General features: G+C 36.0%; 1 protein-coding gene across 15 annotated transcripts in view; it reads left to right on the top strand.

Moving 5' to 3' along the window:
* The window catches only part of LOC138701955 (uncharacterized), a 920,371-nt gene that overhangs the window by 503,113 nt on the left and 397,594 nt on the right, over positions 1-19,664 (top strand). The window contains exon 1 of one of the 15 annotated variants that reach the window (XM_069829345.1): positions 10,923-11,358. The exons of the other annotated variants lie outside the window; for them this stretch is intronic. Within the exon in view, the coding sequence (XP_069685446.1) occupies positions 11,049-11,358 (310 nt within the window). The 5' untranslated portion in view covers positions 10,923-11,048. Of the gene's footprint in view, positions 1-10,922; positions 11,359-19,664 lie in introns of those variants that run through there. 15 annotated transcript variants of the gene reach the window in all.

Genomic DNA, 19,664 nt, shown 5'->3' with positions numbered 1-19,664 from the left:
ACAGAGGTGTGAAAATTATTAGAATAATCTTAATTTTAAAGGTTTTTTAATAGTTCCTTCACAAATATTAATTGAATTGATGAATATTAATATATATTACTATACTGATGTAGGATATATTTACTACTAACAATGCCGGAAAGCATTGTTGTACATTGGTATTTTTCTTATTTTACAATTGTTATGGGAATTAAGATATTATTATATTATGTTGGCAGAATTGGAAACATAAAAAATTATATGCACAAAACAGATGTATACGTCCATTTGAACCTTCACAACAATGTAAACGCAAAGAACAATTTGTTTAAAGCATTTCTTAATTAATTTTTGATGTTTCCAATTTCGCCGACATAATATAATAATTTCTGAATTCCCATAACAATTGTAAAATAAGAAAAATACCAATGTACAACAATGCTTTCCGGCATTATTAGTAGTTGTTGGCATTCACATGGATAATAATCTCAACTGGGACATGCAAATCACAGAAACCTGCAGAAAAGTATATTCTATTATCCATGTGCTAAAAAGGATAAATGTTCATCTCCCCTCTTGCTTAAAAAAGTCCCTTGTGCAGACACTTGCATTTCCCTATTTCGACTATGCGGGCATTTTACTGACTGACCTCTCCAGCGACAACAAAATGAAACTTCAACTTGCTCATAATTTGTGTGGACGTTTTGTAAGCAATGTTCGTAAATATGATCATATTACCCCATCCCTGGAAGCAATAGGTTGGCTTAAACTAGATAAGAAAAGAAATTTACATTCACTTCTCTTTCTCTTCGAAATCTTGAACTCTTCTATTCCTTCGTACCTGTCGTCTCGCTTCACTTACCTTTCTTCCCACCATAATCTGAACACACGCTCTCGTCATGAAACAATACTAACAATACCATCCCATCGCACCTCCTCATACTCATCTTCTTTCACAATAGCCCTGCCAAGACTCTGGAATTCGCTACCTGCTAGCATCAGGGACTGTCGAAATAAAATTGAATTCAAACGAAAACTTACTAGGCACTTGGTCAGTAATTGATTACTTGTAAATAGTTTCTTTAATCTATGACAAAATATTTCAATATTCAGTAATTTCATCACTATACAATTTTGTTATTCTAGATTTAATTTGTAATTCAGTAAATATAAAATATTCTTTGTTTCTCTATGATAAATTATCTAGCTTTAATTATTCAGGTAATCTTTTCGTACTTTGATTTTATTGTAATTGTAAATTTAATACTAACTGTAATATTATTTGTAATTGTAATTGTAAATTTAATACTAATTGTAATTTTATTGTTGGTATTGTAGTTGGAATCTCCTGGTAGAGGGGCAGAGAAGGCCTGACGGCCTTATCTCTACCAGGTTAAATAAATAAATACTAATACTAATTCTAAATATATCCTACATCAGTATAGTAATGTTATATACAAATATTCATCAATTCAATGAATATTTGTGAAGGAACTATTAAAAAACCTTTAAAATTAAGATTATTCTAATAATTTTCATACCTCTGTATTTATTCATTTTACACCAAAATTATTTAATTTTAGCACAACTACGCTATCAAACTGAAAACAATAACGATTTGCAGAACATGGAACAAGGATGGCCATATCATGTGCACATGTTCCTGATATGGCCACTAGGTAGACTTTTGGAATTTGGGACTTTTTGGACAATTAAAGCTATTTTTATGGGGAAAGGAAATTGTTTTAAGAAAGTCCATTAGACTGAGAACGAGTAAGAAAAAAGTGGTTTACATTTTTTTTTCAAAATGGCGGCTAGAAAAATTCTCAAACCTTAGCATGGCCATATCACGGACACCTACTTTAATCCAATTTTACTAAGACGCCTTTTACATCATGTAGAGGTCTGCCTTATGTTAACGAATCCATCAAAATCTCAATTTTGCAAATTTTGCAGTTAGCAAGTTTCGAAAAAATGGTCCTCAATTTGACTTTTCATAATCTCATATTTAATATAACAAATGTTTTCCAAAATCTGGGATTTACAATTAGAAATTAAAAAATATATACAGTGTGCTGCAAAACAAACGTTACTGAAATCATCGCTCATCTGCTGCCGATGTTTCCCTAGCAACCAAGAATTTATTTTATACTAGCCGTACCCGTGCGCTCCGCTGCACCCGTTAGAAATAAATATAAAGTAATTACATAATTAAAACAGGACATTTGATCCAGGGAACATTCGTGTTTGATAGAAGGATAAATCGTTTAATATGTTACTTAATTTAAATTGCATCCAAATAATTAAAATGCGATCATTTTGGTCCAGAGACACTCATTTGGTGCAATGACAATTCCTTTAACATGTTTCTAATTTTTATTACATGCAACCATAGTTTAATGAACATTGACATCATTTAGATTTAATGTGTATACTTTATTTTACTTGTTATAGGTTTCCATTGAATTATGGTAATAACTTAATTTTAACCCTTGTTTTCTATTTATTCAGTAAATGGCGTTTGGCCCACTATGGTTCTGAACCCTTCAAATAACTTAAATTATATTATATAATATTACATATTATATTATATTATATTATATTTGATAGAAGGATAAATCGTTTAATATGTTACTTAATTTAAATTGCATCCAAATAATTAAAATGCGATCATTTTGGTCCAGAGACCACTCATTGGTGCAATGACAATTCCTTTAACATGTTTCTAATTTTTATTACATGCAACCATAGTTTAATGAACATTGACATCATTTGGATTTAATGTGTATACTTTATTTTACTTGTTATAGGTTTCCATTGAATTATGGTAATAACTTAATTTTAATCATTGTTTTCTATGTATTCAGTAAATGGCGTTTGGCCCACTATAGTTGTGAACCCTTCAAATAACTTAAATTATATTATATAATATTACATTACATATATTATATTATATTATATTATATTATATTATATTATATTATATTATATTATATTATATTATATTATATTATATTACGTTATATTATATCAGAAGTTACTGTAATAACATTATAGCATTATGTCCATCTAGAGAAACTACACTTTCCAATGGTGAAATAATAATTAATTATACAAATCGGTTAATTTAGCTTCCGATATTAGGCCTACTTCATACAAACACAGAAACATTCTCTGTAGGCTATCTTTCATAGCTTTCAATTGTTGCTGTCCAAGGCCCCTTATAGACGAGGTCATTTGTTTTTTATTTCATTATACGGCCTTAGATGGCAGTTATTTTAATTTTAAAACTCATTTATCTCATTAAATATCAGTCCTATCAAACTTCTTCAAGGAATAAAACTTATCGCAAATTATTTTTAAAGAAACTTTTGTTATGTAACATTTTTCACAAAAATCAATAATAAGCGAGATATTTCGATTTATTTAATTCAGGCCCCCTTATAACCCCTCTTTTAAATAATGTATTTTGAATGCCATATAGCCTAAAATCTAAGTTACAACGAACATAATTTATATTCCAATTTTCATCGAAATCCGTTCATCCATTATCGCGTGAAAAGGTAACAAACATACAGACAGACAGACAGACATACAAACAAAAATGTCAAAAAAACGATTTTCGGTTTCAGGGTGGTTAATTATATATGTTAAGACCAATTATTTTTGGAAAATCGAAAATTACCAGAAAAATTTCGGCTACAGATTTATTATTAGTATAGATTGTGTTTTCAGTGTTGGGATTAGTGCTGAAATTATGGTTCTTACAACAGAGGAGAAGGAGTTTAGGCTATTGTCGAGCTTTATTTCCTATCATACGGAGTGGGGCGTCAGAATGGGCCGAGCTTGCGTCACGTTAAAGAAGAGCAGTACCAGGAGCGATTTAACAAAGCGGCACCAAATGACACAACAATGTTAGCTGTCGTCGAGAAGTTCCGTCGTTCGGGATCAGTCTTATGTCACCTTGCATGTTATAATACTTATATGATGACCAGGCTTCGAGACTTCGGACCCGATAGAGCAGTTCAGTGGGAAATCCGCATAACGGCGTACTGAGTATAGTGGTAAAGCGTACAGTGGGTGGAGGTACTGTATAATGAATGCCAAGAAATACGCAAAGGAAAACGCTCGGATTTGAAGGTTTTGACGAATAATTTGGTTTTCATACAAACTGTGTCTGAAACTATTACACGGTTAGAAAAGTCAGAGCAAGAGATGCCGGAAGCCCTCAAATTAATTTAGGAAATGATGCAGAGAATTAATGAGACATCAAGTACACCGGTTACTGAACGTGTAAAACAGAATTTGAAATCAATTTTATGTAAAAATAATGGATATGGAACATTGTGTAACATAAACAGCAACTTAGTGGACATAGAGTCACCCGAGAATAAAGGACTGTCTCTTAGAGACTGCAATGATGTTAGGTTTTTTCGTTTTGCTCCTATCACGTCATGTGACGTAGAGCGCAGCTTTCTACAGTACAAACTTTGGCAGATAACCGAAAAAGATTTACGTTTGAGACACTGAGAATGTATCTTGTAGTACACTGCATTTCGGTACTGCAACTGCATTTCCTAAAGACGACCAATAGGATAAATGAAAAAAATTAAAATTGCTATATGCTTATTTCTACCATTAACACTCTGTATAATTAAACAGAAATTCTTATAAAAGACAGGAGAATAAATGCTTTTCACATTCTTTTGACATTGTCATTGTGTAATGTATATTTACTTTCAGAATGTACATATGTGTGTGTTTCCCCATACTACCGTACTCTAAATAGCAACGTTGTTACGTCAATACATCTCTATCTACCTGCAGCGAGTCAACAACCTATAGTGCATGCCCAGTAAACTTAATTGTATCGGGTCCAAAGTCTCGGAGCCTGATGATGACTTATCGTGATGTTCATTATTCTTCCTGACGCCCCACACAAAGTCATTAAAATATGTTCTCCTGCATATATGACATATTTACAATGCAGATAGTAGGCCACTAACGATACAAAAAAGGAGAGTCCGGCCGGCGCTGTGGATCGGGTCTTGGCGATAGCTCAGATGGTAAGAGCACTCAGTGTGCCAAGCTAAAGGTCCTGGTTTCGATTCCCAGTGCCGGAGCCAATTTTTCTCCATTAATAAGTAAAGACTTCTTATGTTAAGTATAATTATACTTTTTCCTTAATAAAATACTGAAGATGTCAATTAAAAATAATAGTGCTATAGTAACATAAGGTGCTGCCAAGAAGTGAAAAGGAGGATAGCAATGGCCAAGGAAGCTTTTAATAGAAAAAGGAGCATCTTCTGCGGACCTCTGGAGAAAGAACTAAGGAAGAGACTAGCGAAGTGCTTTGTGTGGAATGTAGCATTGTATGGGGCAGAAAATGGACATTACGACGAAGTGAAGAGGAGCGAATAGAAGCATTTGAAATGTGGATATGGAGAAGGATGGAACGTGTGAAGTGGACAGACAGAATAAGAAATGAAGCTGTTTTGGAAAGAGTGGATGAAGAAATAATGATGCTGAAACTGATCAAAAGGAATTGATTGGGTCACTGGCCGAGAAGAAACTGCCTACTGAAGGATGCACTGGAAGGAATGGTGAACAGGAGAAGAGTTTGGGATATAAGATTTCAGGTGATAGACGACATTAAGGTACATGGATCATATGACGAGACAAAGAAGAAGGCAGATAGTAGGAAAGACTGGAGAAAGCTGGGTTTATAGTGAAAGACCTGTCCTTAGGCAGAACACTGGAATGAATGAATGTGAATGTTTGAGAAATATGTATTTCCATAAAAAAAAGTTCAAAATATGTTTTTATATGAAATACAATTTAAAATATATGCTCAGGTGATCTTGTCGAAACTTAAAACACAATTATGAGTTTCTATTATAGTGCAGATAAAATATTTATTTACCTAAGAATCCTAGTCTTAATTATGACAAAGGAGAACAGAAACCATCAGTGGCTGAATTTGAAATCACTGCTTCAAAAATTCGAACCGAATACTGTGCTTTGCACTTGGCATTATAGGCGTTGCGTGCGTTTCGACCGATGGTTATTCAACATTTTATGTAAAGAAATTGGATTCACTGAAGCATAATCCCTGAGTTAATCTACAAAATGCAATTTCAACTCACACACTCGACAGCTCCTGGCCGTCTCGAACGAAATTTCACGGCTCGTACACACAGAAAGTATATTAATGCTTGCGGGCAACTGCGCATATTTCACTATTGTGTTGATATCATCCCGAGACGCTTGGAAGATCCTGACCCCTCCCAGCACGGGTAGAGGTGATGACGGTCTGGCCTGAGGATCCAGACGTCAGTCTCTTGCTACAGCCGACGACTGCACGACATGTAGAAGAGGTACAAGTGTTGGCTGGTGTTCTTGTGTTTGAAGCTGTGCTGCCGAGATTTACACCGAAAACTTTTTGGATAAAACTTTTGGGTTGTTGCACCGTGTCAAAGTCACTTAGTATTACCTTTACTCGTTCTCTTTGCTGATTTGATTTTTTTTTACGACAAAACTTTAATTTTCCTAAGTATTTTGCCTCTTTAATTAAACTTTAAACCTGACGTTGGAAGTATATGTGTGGGGGCACTTTACAACTTGTATTTGGCGGAAACAAGCATTTGAGTTTTTCAAAATTGTGGGCTATTGGACCGTGCCGAAAGTTATTTCACATTATTTTTATTCCGTTTGCTGATTATGTTTTTCTCGACATAAATTATTTAATTTTGTTAGTTATAGTATCTTGGAGCAACAGTAACAAATATAAATTACACTCGGGAGGAAATTTAACGCAGAATAAATTTGCAAAATGCCTGTTATTATTCGGCTGAGAAACTTTTGTCATCTATAATAATAATAATAATAATAATAATAATAATAATAATAATAATAATAATAATAATAATAATGGTTTATTTTAACTGGCAGAGTTAAGGCCATTCGGCCTTCTCTTCCACTCAACCAGTGCGATACAAAAATACAAAATTGCTATATTGCTAAGGAGCTAGTCTGCTGTCAAAAAATCTGAAAGTTATAGTCCGGTCGCTCTAATTTCCGGCAGCCAATCACGTTGCAGGTCGGCTACATTTAAACGTGTGCGTCTTGTGATTCGCTGATGACGACATTATACATTTCCTAAGGCTCGATAAATACTTTAATATAATCGCCCGCCATTTTGGCTCTTTCGTTGGGCTTCGCAGAAAGCACACGAGGACGTTATTTGCCGCTCAATTATTTGCGCAGTTACAGTGCGTTTGATTTATTATCATAGGAGCTACGACACATAATATTTAACGGTGTGGCAAATAGATTCCTCGTCTGATAGCTCGGCAACGAAAGAACAAAAATGGCGAACGATACTACCTACCTATACTTTATAGAGCCTTCACTTCCTAAGACGTAAGCAAAGAGGAGGAGTCACGCCGGGAATAACAGCGTCGCGACTATAGAATTTATAAAATAGTTATATTACCAGTTCTTCTGTATGGTTGTGAAACTTGGACTCTCACTTTGAAAGAGGAACAGAGATTAAGGGTGTTTGAGAATAAGGTGCTTAGGAAAATATTTGGGGCTAAGAGGGATGAAGTTACAGGAGAATGGAGAAAGTTACACAACACAGAAGTGCACGCATTGTATTCTTCATCTGACATAATCAGGAACATTAAATCCAGACGTTTGAGATGGGGAGGGCATGTAGCACGTATGGGCGAATCCAGAAATGCATATAGAGTGTTAGTTGGGAGACCGGAGGCAGTAAGACCTTTGAGGAGACCGAGACGTAGATGGGAGGATAATATTAAAATGGGTTTGAGGGAGGTGGGATGTGATGGTACGGATAGGATTAATCTTGCTCAGGATAGGGACCGATGGCGGGCTTATGTGAGGGCGGCAATGAACCTCCGGGTTCCTTAAAAGCCATAAGTTGTGGTGTCCATTAGATAAAACTTTAGCACAGATGTTTTTTAATTTATTTAACGACGCTGTATCAACTAATTGTCTGTTTACCGTAATTAGGGTAGGCTAATGTTAGCGAGATAGTATTTGGCGAGATGAGGCCTGGATTACGTGACATTCGTCTTACGGTTGGGAAAACCTCGGAAATAAGCCCATGCGGAAATCGAACCCACTCCGAACGTAATTCCAGATCGACACGCAGCTACGCCAGTGGCTGCACAGATGTTAGCGCGCTTTCAGAATAAGAACGGATATAAGGCGGAACTAGTTCAAGCCAATGTTAGCTAAGTGGCTTTGCCTAGTTAATCCAATCTCCTCATCTGACGAGCTGCGGTGGGACGAGATTTACCACACCGACATATCTTAGTAAGACTCTTAATCAGTAATAAATTAGGGCCTACATACTTTCTGTACAGGCTCTGATAAATTCTACTTACAAGATCTTGAGTAGTTACAGTAGTCTATTTTTTTTTTTCAATATTTTATACAACACTGCAAATTCATCAGCAAACTGGACATTAAATCCGAGTGCGGGGAGTTTAAATAATGTAAATACGAGTCCATTGAGTTAAATCGTTGCGAAGTGTCGCTGACGTTCCTTTTTTCGCACACAATATTTATAACCAGTCCACTTTCTTCTTCCCCTCTCGCGCAGGTAGGTTTTTATAAGATAACGAATGGCCTATACCAATTCAATATCGTCGCTACGCCTCCAAAATCCGTTATCTGTTTTTAAAATGATTTTGCAGGAGAAAGAGAAAAACATCATCACTTTTAATTCCCTTGATTTCCAAAACGCTTTCGGTATAATTTTATCATATGTATTGTAATGATTAAGCTTAGTATTCCTGCTACCAAAAGACTCAAGTTGCGGGTAAATAGTCTATATAGTAGGTGGAACCCAAGTGATGCAGCAGAGAAAGAGACAGACAAACATGTTCTTACTGCATGTTCGTAGAGTACATCCAACCTGAAATAAAAGTAGAGCCACTACTGACTTTATAATCTAACGGCGCAACAGCCCGAAGTTGGCCAGGGCCTACCTGCGTGACAAACAATTTTTCTTCATAAGTATGGGTACAAAGTGCTGACGGAGTTGGGGCTCACTTGGAATATGTTCCTTCGTGTACTTTTCTAGAAATTCTCTAAAGTGTTTATTGTTCAATTTATTAAGCGGTGTATTGGCATTGACCATTATGGCACATAGATTCCTGCAAAACATGGATTTCTTATCGTACTCTCTCTGAGTTTGATGGTACTGCTTGTTTTGAGTTACGTTCAACCATATTTCTATGCCTTTTTGTATTGAAGTGTCTTTCAATGCACTGTTTTCTTGTAACTTTTATATCTAGGCTACTTTGCACAACTTACATGTAATGTAAATTATTATTGACTCCGAACTCCTGAATTAAGTCCTCCAGCCTTTTATACTTCGAACTTATTGTCTTCGGCATTTTACCTCGTCACAAATACAAATGTTACGTTAAGTAAATAATACGGCTTCTACATTTCACTGGTTTAAAGCACTCACTATGACCTTGTTCCGGCTTCAACACAAACTAGAATGAGCGTGAGTAAGATGCGGTTCTATGTTGTATCAGACGGGACGTATCCCTGGACTGTGACGTCAGGTACATTATGAGCAGGCTTCGAGACTTTGGACCCGATACAATAAGTTTGCTGTGCTTGTACTATAGGTTGTTGACTCGCTGCAGGTAGATAGAGATGTGTTGAGGTAACAACGTTGCTATTTAGAATAGGGTACGATAGTATGGGGAAACACATATATGTACATTCTGAAAGTAAATATACATTACACTATGACAATGTCAAAATAATGTGAAAAGCATTTATTCTTCTGTCATTTATAAGCATTTGTGTTTAGTTATACACAGTGTTAATGGTGGAATAAACATGTAGCAATTTTAATTTCTTCATTTATCCTATTGGTCGTCTTTAGGAAGTGCAGTTACAGTATAGAATTGCAATGTACTACAAAATACATTTTCAGTGTCTCAAACGTAAATCTTTTTCAGTTGTCTACCAAATACAGTTTGTACTGTGAAAACATGCGCTCTGCGTCGCAAGACTTTATAGGAGCGAAACGAAAAAACCTAATATCATTGCAATCTCTAAGAGAAAGTCTTTTATTTTCGGGTGACTCTATGTCTAATAATTTGCTGTTTATATTACACAATGTTCCAAAACTGATTTCCACTTCTGTTTTACACGTTCAGTAACCGGTGTACTTGGTGTGTCCCTTAATTCTCTGTGTCATTTCCTCAACTAATTTGAGGGCTTCCGGCATCTCTTGCTCTGACTTTTCTAACCGTGTAATAGTTTCAGACACAGTTTGAAAATAGGTTTGTATGAAAACCAAATTATTCATCAGAATCTTCAAATCCAGAGCGTTTTCCTTTGCGTGTTTGTTGTCATTCATTCTACAGTACCCCCCACCCACTGTACGCTTTATCACTATACTCAGTACGCCGTTATGCGGATTTCCCACTGAACTGCTCTATCGGGTCCGAAGTCTCGAAGCCTGATTATGAGAGTAGGCAACTGTATTCCAGCTTAGACGTAGCTGAAATACAAGCTTAGTAATGATTGAAACTATACCGAGAGTAGCTTTGAAAATCAAGGGAATTTAAAGTGACAATACATTTTTCTTTCTCCTGAAAAATCTTCTTAAAACACATAGCGGATTCTTAGAGGCGCAGCAATGATATATTCTTCTTTCGACAAAGTCATAATGAATCTGGGGAAAAAAAGTATTGCCTATATATATGAAGATTTTTGGGTCATTTTACATTTTTGAACAGAATGAAAGGAGAAGCACGGTGCATATACTCAAAAGGATGTCTGGAAATTTAAATGTTTTTTTTTTTGCATACTACTAGATACCGATGGAAAATACCCCTTTCAAATATATGCAGTAAAGTTTACAGACAATTTTACGTAATTGAACAGCAAAAGGTTGAAGTGAAACCATAGCAACAAGTGACAGAAAAGTTGACTGCGGTTATCGAACTTATTCTGGAAGTTGGTTTCTGTTGAAATGAAACTGGCATAAACTTGCGGTGAAGGATGCGATGAAATTTTTCTCCTGCCCTCTTTGTGACACGGAAGATAACGAAGATGGAAAGGATCAACAAAAAAAGAAAGCCAATAGAAATGTCAGACCCGAGGAGAAGAAGCAACGCCAAAGTGATAGCAGTGTTCCTCACGGAGGACGTGGTCATCTACCGGAACCACACCGCGGGCAGAAGCGTCGAGATAGTATGGCAGACATTTTCCGTGCTGTCGGCGCGATCCGATGGCGCCGGCGCTCGTACGCGGTGAAGAATATAGCCAACATGGCGGGGCGGCGCACCACGACACAGCTGCAGAAATCCCGCCGTGGTGAGTAAAGAATCTGTGTTTAATAACGTTGTAACTGTTGTAACAACACTCTTTAGTGACGATCAGTTACGTCATCTAATTCTTAAGGTAACTTATAATATTACACATTTAAATGAAAATATGGCATGAATATAATTTTGTGCGAGATCGTGCGTATTTCCTTGGTTTCCGCACAAAACCAATCCGCGGAAAATGTAAAATTCCACATTCAGTATTCCCAACCTAACACACATAACTTTTATTTTAGTTGGTTATTTTACGACGCTTTATCAACATCTTAGGTTATTTAGCGTCTGAATGAGATGAAGGTGATAATGCCGGTGAAATGAGTCCGGGTTCCAACACCGAAAGTTACCCAGCATTTGCTCATATTGGGTTGAGGGAAAACCCCGGAAAAAACCTCAACCAGGTAACTTGTCCCGACCGGGAATCGAACTCGGGCCACCTGGTTTCGTGGCTAGACGCGCTAACCGTTACTCCACAGGTGTGGACAACACACATAACAATTTCCCTCTTCTTACCGCTTAAGTGACGTATTGATTTTACTGCTTTAGGATTTTAACATATTATTTTTAGAGACGTTCAATATAGTAATAATTATAAATTGGAAACTTACCACTGCAATTTCACCTAAATTGCACTGTTAATTATTGTTTTTAAATATTTGCAAAAATTAAGTAAACTCTACAACTCCACTAAAGTTACTGCATTGGTGATGCAAGTAACATTAAGAAAGCCGTGAAAAAATCAAGAAGATTCCAGATGCCGATGTTATTACTGCAATATGTTATATAAATAATATTGTTAAAATATTAAAATGAAAAATAAATCATTACATAACCTTACCGTTTGTTTTAAGTTCGCATTTATAGACTGGGGGGGGGGAAGACAGACGTATATCACGGCCTGCTGGAGTATAGTAAACACAGAAAACATTTTAAAGCAACAATGTTGAAGATAGATATTTTTGTTATGCAAATTTGCCGTCATTGAACAGAAACCAAGATGGAGATTTCATTGCAACTAATTAGAAATTCCTCCTTCAAGTATGTAATAAACGATTTTCGCACAAAATAATGTACGATACACGAGCGGTATGTTTTCTTTCAATTCTCAGAAATTAAAAAAGCTCAACTACGTTTCGCTTTTTCAAACTTTTCCTCGAACATGAAAACTTCAACATACCGCTCTTGTAACGCATATTACTATAACGGTAAGTATTACCAAAGGAAAAAAAAAGGTTAGCTGGAAGTAATTAGAAACTCTTGGACAGAACTTATACAAACACAACAAATCAACGTGTTTAGGCCTAAATATGATAGCCTTTTACTTTATTATACGTTAAAAATATCGACTGATTCATTTAAGTAGAACTACGTGTGGGTGCGATCACGTGTCGACAGGTGCAGAACTTGAATTTACTGTGTATCTTTACGTTATTTCTTATGTCTTTTGTAATGTGAATTGTTGTAATAATATTTATATTACTTATTTAAACTTAAATAGCTTATATTATTAGAGCACAACAGAACCACGTATGGGTGCGATCACCTGTCGACAGGTGCATAGCTTTTCTTTGCTGCATATCTTTACGTAGACGGGGTCGAACAGTGCGCGATACGAGGAGAACCACGGAATAGCTATAGATAGAACATGGGAAATACAAGGATAACAAGGGGAATTTAAGGATAACAAGGGGAGTGTAAGGATAATAGGGGAGCAAGGGAAATACAAGGAGAGCAAAGGGAATACAACGTGAGCAAGAGGATTTGCAAAGAGAACAAGGGGAATGCAAGGAGAACAAGGGAATATAAGGCGAACAAGGGAAATGCAAGGAAAATAAGGGGAATGCAAAGAATAAGGGAATTGCAAAGAGTAAGGGGAATGCAAGGAGAACAAGGGAAATGAAAGGAGAACAAGAACAGTGCAAAGTGAACATGGAGAATGTAAGGAGAACAACGGGAATGCAAGTAGAACAAATGAAATGCAAGGAAAATAAGGGGAATGCAAAGTAAACAAGGAAAATTTAAGGAAAATATGGGGAATGCAAGGAGAATAAAGGGAATGCAAATTAAACAAGGGAAATGCAAGGAAAATAAGGGGAATGGAAGGAAAACAAGGGGAATGCGAGGAGAATAAGGGGAATGCAAAGTAAACAAGGGAAATTTAAGGAAAATATGGGGAATGCAAGGAGAATAAGGGGAATGGGAGGAGAATAAGCGGAATGCAAGAAGAACAAGGGAATGGAAGGAGAACAAGGAAACTGCAATAAAAATAAGGGAAATGCGAGGAGAATAAGGAGAATGCAAGGAGAACAAGGGAATGGAAGGAGAACAAGGAAACTGCAATAAAAATAAGGGGAATGCGAGGAGAATAAGGAGAATGCAAGGAGAACAAGGGAATGGAAGGAGAACAAGGAAACTGCAATAAAATAAGGGGAATGCGAGGAGAATAAGGAGAATGCAAGGAGAATAATGAGAATGAAAGGAGAACAAAGGGAATGCAAGGAGAACAAGAGAAATGCAAAGTGAATAAGGGGAATGCAAAGGGAATAATGGAAACTCGAGAAGAACGAAGGAAAGATGGAATATATTTTTTGGTGGAATGATGGAGTGGAACGGATGTACTCCCGAGATTACTCCGTTATAGCTTCTGCTTTGTCCACAAATTCCATCAGTACTCGGCCGGGGATCGAATCCTAGCCGCAGAATAGAATACTAGCGCCCCAATTCTTGAGCCATAAACGCCGCAATAGTTGCTCTCCGCCGGTACTCTCATCGGAATAAAAGTCTGCACCGACGAAGGTGGAGTGAGAGTTGAAGGATAACAGGCATTAACTCCAGGTATTTAGTCCAGAGCTGCCCTATGCAGTATTTGTCCAGGAAATTAACTTGGGTCTTAGACGTAGAAAAGCAATGTTATGTTATGTTTTATTTAACGACGCTCGCAATTGCAGAGGTTATATCAGCGTCGCCGGATGTGCCGGAATTTTGTCCCGCAGGAGTTCTTTTACATGCCAGTAAATCTACTGACATGAGTCTGTCGCACTTAAGCACACTTAAATGCCATCGACCTGGCCCGGGATCGAACCTGCAACCTTGGGCATAGAAGGCCAGCGCTATACCAATTCGCCAACCAGGTCGACTAGAAAAGCAATGCCTAACCGTTCGGCTAATGTTCAGACAACGCTAATGTATTCTCTTCTAAAGCTGATCACTGCAAACTTTTTGTTGTAGTCTCATCATGTCTGCATTACTTTTAATCTGTTTTTTTTAAGTCGTCCTTTTTGTTTCAAAGAATTTTCAATTACCAGTCTTAGCAAGAAGACAAGTTGCGCAATATATTCAGATTCTGCAAAGTTATTTACCAAGTTTGAGTTGTGTACAAAGGGGACCTAGAAATTCTGAAGTTGGAATTACGGAACGGTAAATACGTATATTGTAGATATATGGTTCTCTGTACAGGCGTTTCAGGGACGCTTACCGTCACTTGTTTCCTAATGTTTTCCGATAGAAGTCCTATGAACTGTTCCTGTTTCGTTTGTGGTTCTTTTATCCCTCTGAGAGTACAGACATGTACTGCTCGCGCAACTTATGTGGGCAGCTAAAAGAGCGGGTAGCGGGGTGTAGCGAGGTTGCTTGTAGCGGAAGCGTGGCAGGAGAGGGAAGGAGAGGGGCAGCGAGAGAGCACTAGGGAACCCAAGTGCCTAGATAAGTTGCGTGGACAATAGCCTATAAGCGACATCATAATAAAGGGTGCGTCAGAAAGAACGGATGGATTTCAAACTATCGATACGCAACGAGGAGAGAGATATAGTGAGGGGGACCACGACTGTTGGGTCAGCCATAGAATGCAGTTTCAGTTGAGAATATGGTGTTGGTCTGGTGTACAACGTGCTTTCATCGTAGAGACATTTTTGAAAAATGAAGAGTCTGTGATCGCCACTCAGGACTCATTTCGACATCGGATGTCACGCTAGGATTTCAACTCGGAATACAATTTTGCGGTGGGTGGCTTCATTTCGTATCACAGGTTCAACATTAAAGAAGAAATCACCTGGACGAAATTCTATTGCACTGAGATTGTCCGAGGCTACGGTAAGATCTCGCGCCCTGCGACTTCTTTTTTGGGACCATTTGAAGGCGTAAGTTTGTAAACATCGATTACATACACTGGACGAACTGAAGACAGCGATTCGCGAAGAAATCGTGGCAATTGCACCAGCTATGACTGTGAAAGTGATGGCGAACATCAGAAAACGCCTCGATGCCTGTATTGAAAGCCAAGGACATCATATGGATAATGTTGTTTTCCATAAATAAACTGCATGTATTGGTGAATATGTTGATAACAATAAATTTTTGATTTGATGAATCTTTACAATTTTCTTGCCATGTGAAATCCATCCGTTCTTTCTGACGCACCCTATACATCCAACGCGATTAAACGTCGTTGAAACATTTAGTGGGTTTTATCAAATACTGTACTTTTCTGTCTATTCATCTAGCTGCCTTTTCAACTAATTACTACGACGACATTCCCTGCCAAACGAGAATGTAACCATTACACTTAACCCTTAAATTCACAAAGTATCCTATAGGATACAACAGGTTAATATATTATGCTATTACTAGCCGTACCCGTGCGCTCCGCTGCACCCGTTAGAAATAAATGTAAAGTAATTACATAATTAAAATAGGACATTTGATCCAGTGAAGATTCGTGTTTGATAGAAGGAAAAATCGTGTAATATGTTACTTAATTTAAATTGTATTTAAATAATTAAAATGCGATCATTTTGGCCCAGAGACCATTCATTTGGTGCAATGACAATTCCTTTAACATGTTTCTTAATTTTTATTACATGCATCCATACTTTAATGAAGACTGACATAATTTAGATTTAATGTGTATACTTTATTTTACTTGCTATATGTTTCCATTGAATTATGATAATAACTTAATTTTAATCCTTGTTTTCTACGTATTCAGTAAATGGCGCTTGGCCCACTATGGCTCTGAACCCTTCAAATAACTTAAATAACTTAAATTATATTATATTATATTATATTATATTATATTATATTATATTATATTATATTATATTATATTATATTATATTATATTATATTATATTATATTATATTATATTATATAAAAAATGTGTTGATAACGGATGTACACCGATAAGTAAGTTTTTAATTTGTTATGGGGGCTCTTGAATCTCAGGAGGAACAAATTTTATTTTACAACAGCGCAACATAATCTGCTTGGCTCATTACCCAATTTTTTGCATTGCATTTAATGCATATGTATTTTATGTATTTTAACACGATTCAATTGAATATAGTTAAAATTTGGATTATAAAATAATGGAATGCTAAGCTAACATATTATTACTGCATACTAAATCAATACACTCTTGTGGTTAGTTAATTCTCTGAGATAAACATTATTTTAAGAAATACAGGAAACGAATACACAGAGTAGCCTATCAAGTTGTTTGTGCATAAGAAGCTATTTTAATCTTACCTGTCCTCAATTCACTCAGAAGTTACTGTAATAACATTATAGCATTATGTCCATCTAGAGAAACTACACTTTCCAATGGTGAAATAATAATTAATTATACAAATCGGTTAATTTAGCTTCCGATATTACTTCATACAAACACAGAAACATTCTCTGTAGGCTATGATTCATAGCTTTCGATTGTTATTGTCCAAGGCCCCTTATAGACGAATTCATTTGTTTATTTCATTACACCGCCTTAGATGGCAGTTATTTTAATTTTGAAACTCATTTATCTCATTAAATATCAGTCCTATCAAAATATTTCAAAGAATAAAACTTATCGGAAATGATTTTTAAAGAAAATTGTTTGTATAACATTTTACACAAAAATCAATAATAAGCGAGATATTTCGATTTATTTAATTCAGACCCCCTTATAACCACCCTTTTAAATAATTTATTTTGAATGCCATATAGCCTAAAATCTAAGTTACAACGAACTTAATTTATATTCCAATTTTCATCGAAATCGGTTCAGCCATTATCGCGTGAAAAGGTAACAAACATACAGACAGACAGACAGACAGACATAGAAACAAAAATTTCAAAAAAGCTATTTTCGGTTTCAGGGTGGTTAATTATATATGTTAGGACCAATTATTTTTGGAAAATCGAAAATTACCAGAAAAATTTCGGCTACAGATTTATTATTAGTATAGATTTTAATAGAACAATAGAGAAAATTGGTAGGAAAGTTAAATAACTAAAATTACACAATACTATAATATTGTGCAACATATAAAATATGGACATTGCGATAATTGTTTTCTTTACAGTCCGACACGTTTTAATAAACTAGTGTGAGAAATGAAGTTTTGCCAATTTAAGACTTACAATATCTCGACGTAGAGCTTTATTTATTTAATTTCTTCCTGTAACCACTACAGATTGCCATCGACAAAGAGTACCATGATACAATAGAGTAAATGCCTTGAGGCTTAGTGATACATTGTTGTTAGAGTGAAAAATAAACAATTTGAATTATATTGAAACACATGATATTAAACGAAGTAACGTCAAGGAGATGCGAATTAGTCATGGTCCATATGTATGATGCCTGAAAATAGCTATGGAGCCTTTGAGTGCTGCAATTGTTAGATCTCTTAAAATACTTTTATGCAGGCCAAAAGATTTACAGAAGTCGACTAGGAACCGGGGTATGGTCCCACGGTCTCCTATCATTAGTCCCGTATTGACTATGGATTCCAGATGGTATTTGTCCTTATAAAAACTGATGGCAGGTTCATATATATTCCTTTTTTCCTCGTGTACTTCTTCTGGCTGGTGTTATAATTATAATTCTACAATAATTACAGCAATAAAAGAAAAATGAAATAAAATAAAATAAACCTAAATTTATTTCTAACTATAAATAAATAGATGCAATAAACCTAGGACTATAAATAAAAACTAGTCTATAATAACGCCTACAATAAGCAAAAGTAAACCTAACTTATAAGTACTTCTATTTCACCCAACTATTACCAATTATAGTAATTACATATCACCTTAATTAATTACAAATCAACTTAATTACATATCACCTTAATTAATTACATATCACCTTAATTAATTACATATCACCTTAATTTATTTACATATCACCTTAATTTATTTACATATCAACTAAATTACACATCATCTTAATTAATTACATTTCAACTTAATTAATTACATGACACAACTTAGATAATTACACTGCACCTACAATTACATTTTCAGTCTAATCTTCTCAACCTTTCCTTAAATGTATTGATTTTGAGAGGACCACCCTGAAAGATTGCCGCAGGTAAGCTGTTCCAGTCTACTATTGTGCGGTTAACAAAGGAAAATTTTGCCACGTACATACATACATACATATGAGAATTTTTTTTCGGTATTGTAGCTTTTCACAAAGAGCCCTCTGTCACGCCAGGGTTATTCTACGTGCCGTAAATTTGCGATACGAGTCTTACTGTATATCCCTCCCTAAAGAAGCCATGTTGAGGATTTTATCGCCCTTTAAAACGTATCGCAATAGACAGAATTGAGTTACTACTGACGATGTGTTCTGCAGTGATGAATGAAGCCATAGAGCTGTGAAACCGCAATTTTATGAGATTATTGTTCGACTGTGGTCAAATCCTAACTGATCCTATATTTCGTGACATGGGGAGCCCGTGAGGATTTAGTGCGACTGTCGAATATTTCGATCGATACATCGTTACAAGCGAGGCTAACGAGTTTTCCTCATTTCTAGTCGTTCCAGGAGCGACTGAAACGTTTTATTATGTTATACTGGTGACAGACTACAGTCGCTAATCGCGATTAGCTCCGATCGCGATTACCGAAAATGTGTTGACACACTAGTGGCAAAGTGCATCAACATCGGTTAAAAACGCAGTAATCATAGATTACGAAACGACGGTTAAACAGTAACTGTGGTTAAAATGTAATTTCTGTGCACCATTCACAATCACCGATTACTTAAACATGGCTAGCTGACACCTCATTTAACCAGAGTAAAGTCTATGATGGTACACTGTTTCTACAAAATGGCTAAAGGAAAGCATCCATACCGCTGCAAAGATAATAGTCAACGTCTAAAAGCGACTGTGCTCACTCTGTTCTACATCAAAATGAACGTGTCCTACATTTTCGCGTTGCATTTGTTTGCCTTTCGGCACTGTTATATTTACGAGTTGCATTTCTTTGTTTTTCAGTGTTGTTAGGTTAAAATCGTACAAAATGGA

Source organism: Periplaneta americana, chromosome 6 (assembly GCF_040183065.1).
Source record: "Periplaneta americana isolate PAMFEO1 chromosome 6, P.americana_PAMFEO1_priV1, whole genome shotgun sequence".
Lineage (NCBI taxonomy): Eukaryota > Metazoa > Arthropoda > Insecta > Blattodea > Blattidae > Periplaneta > Periplaneta americana.
This window is presented reverse-complemented; position numbering and strand designations above follow the sequence as displayed.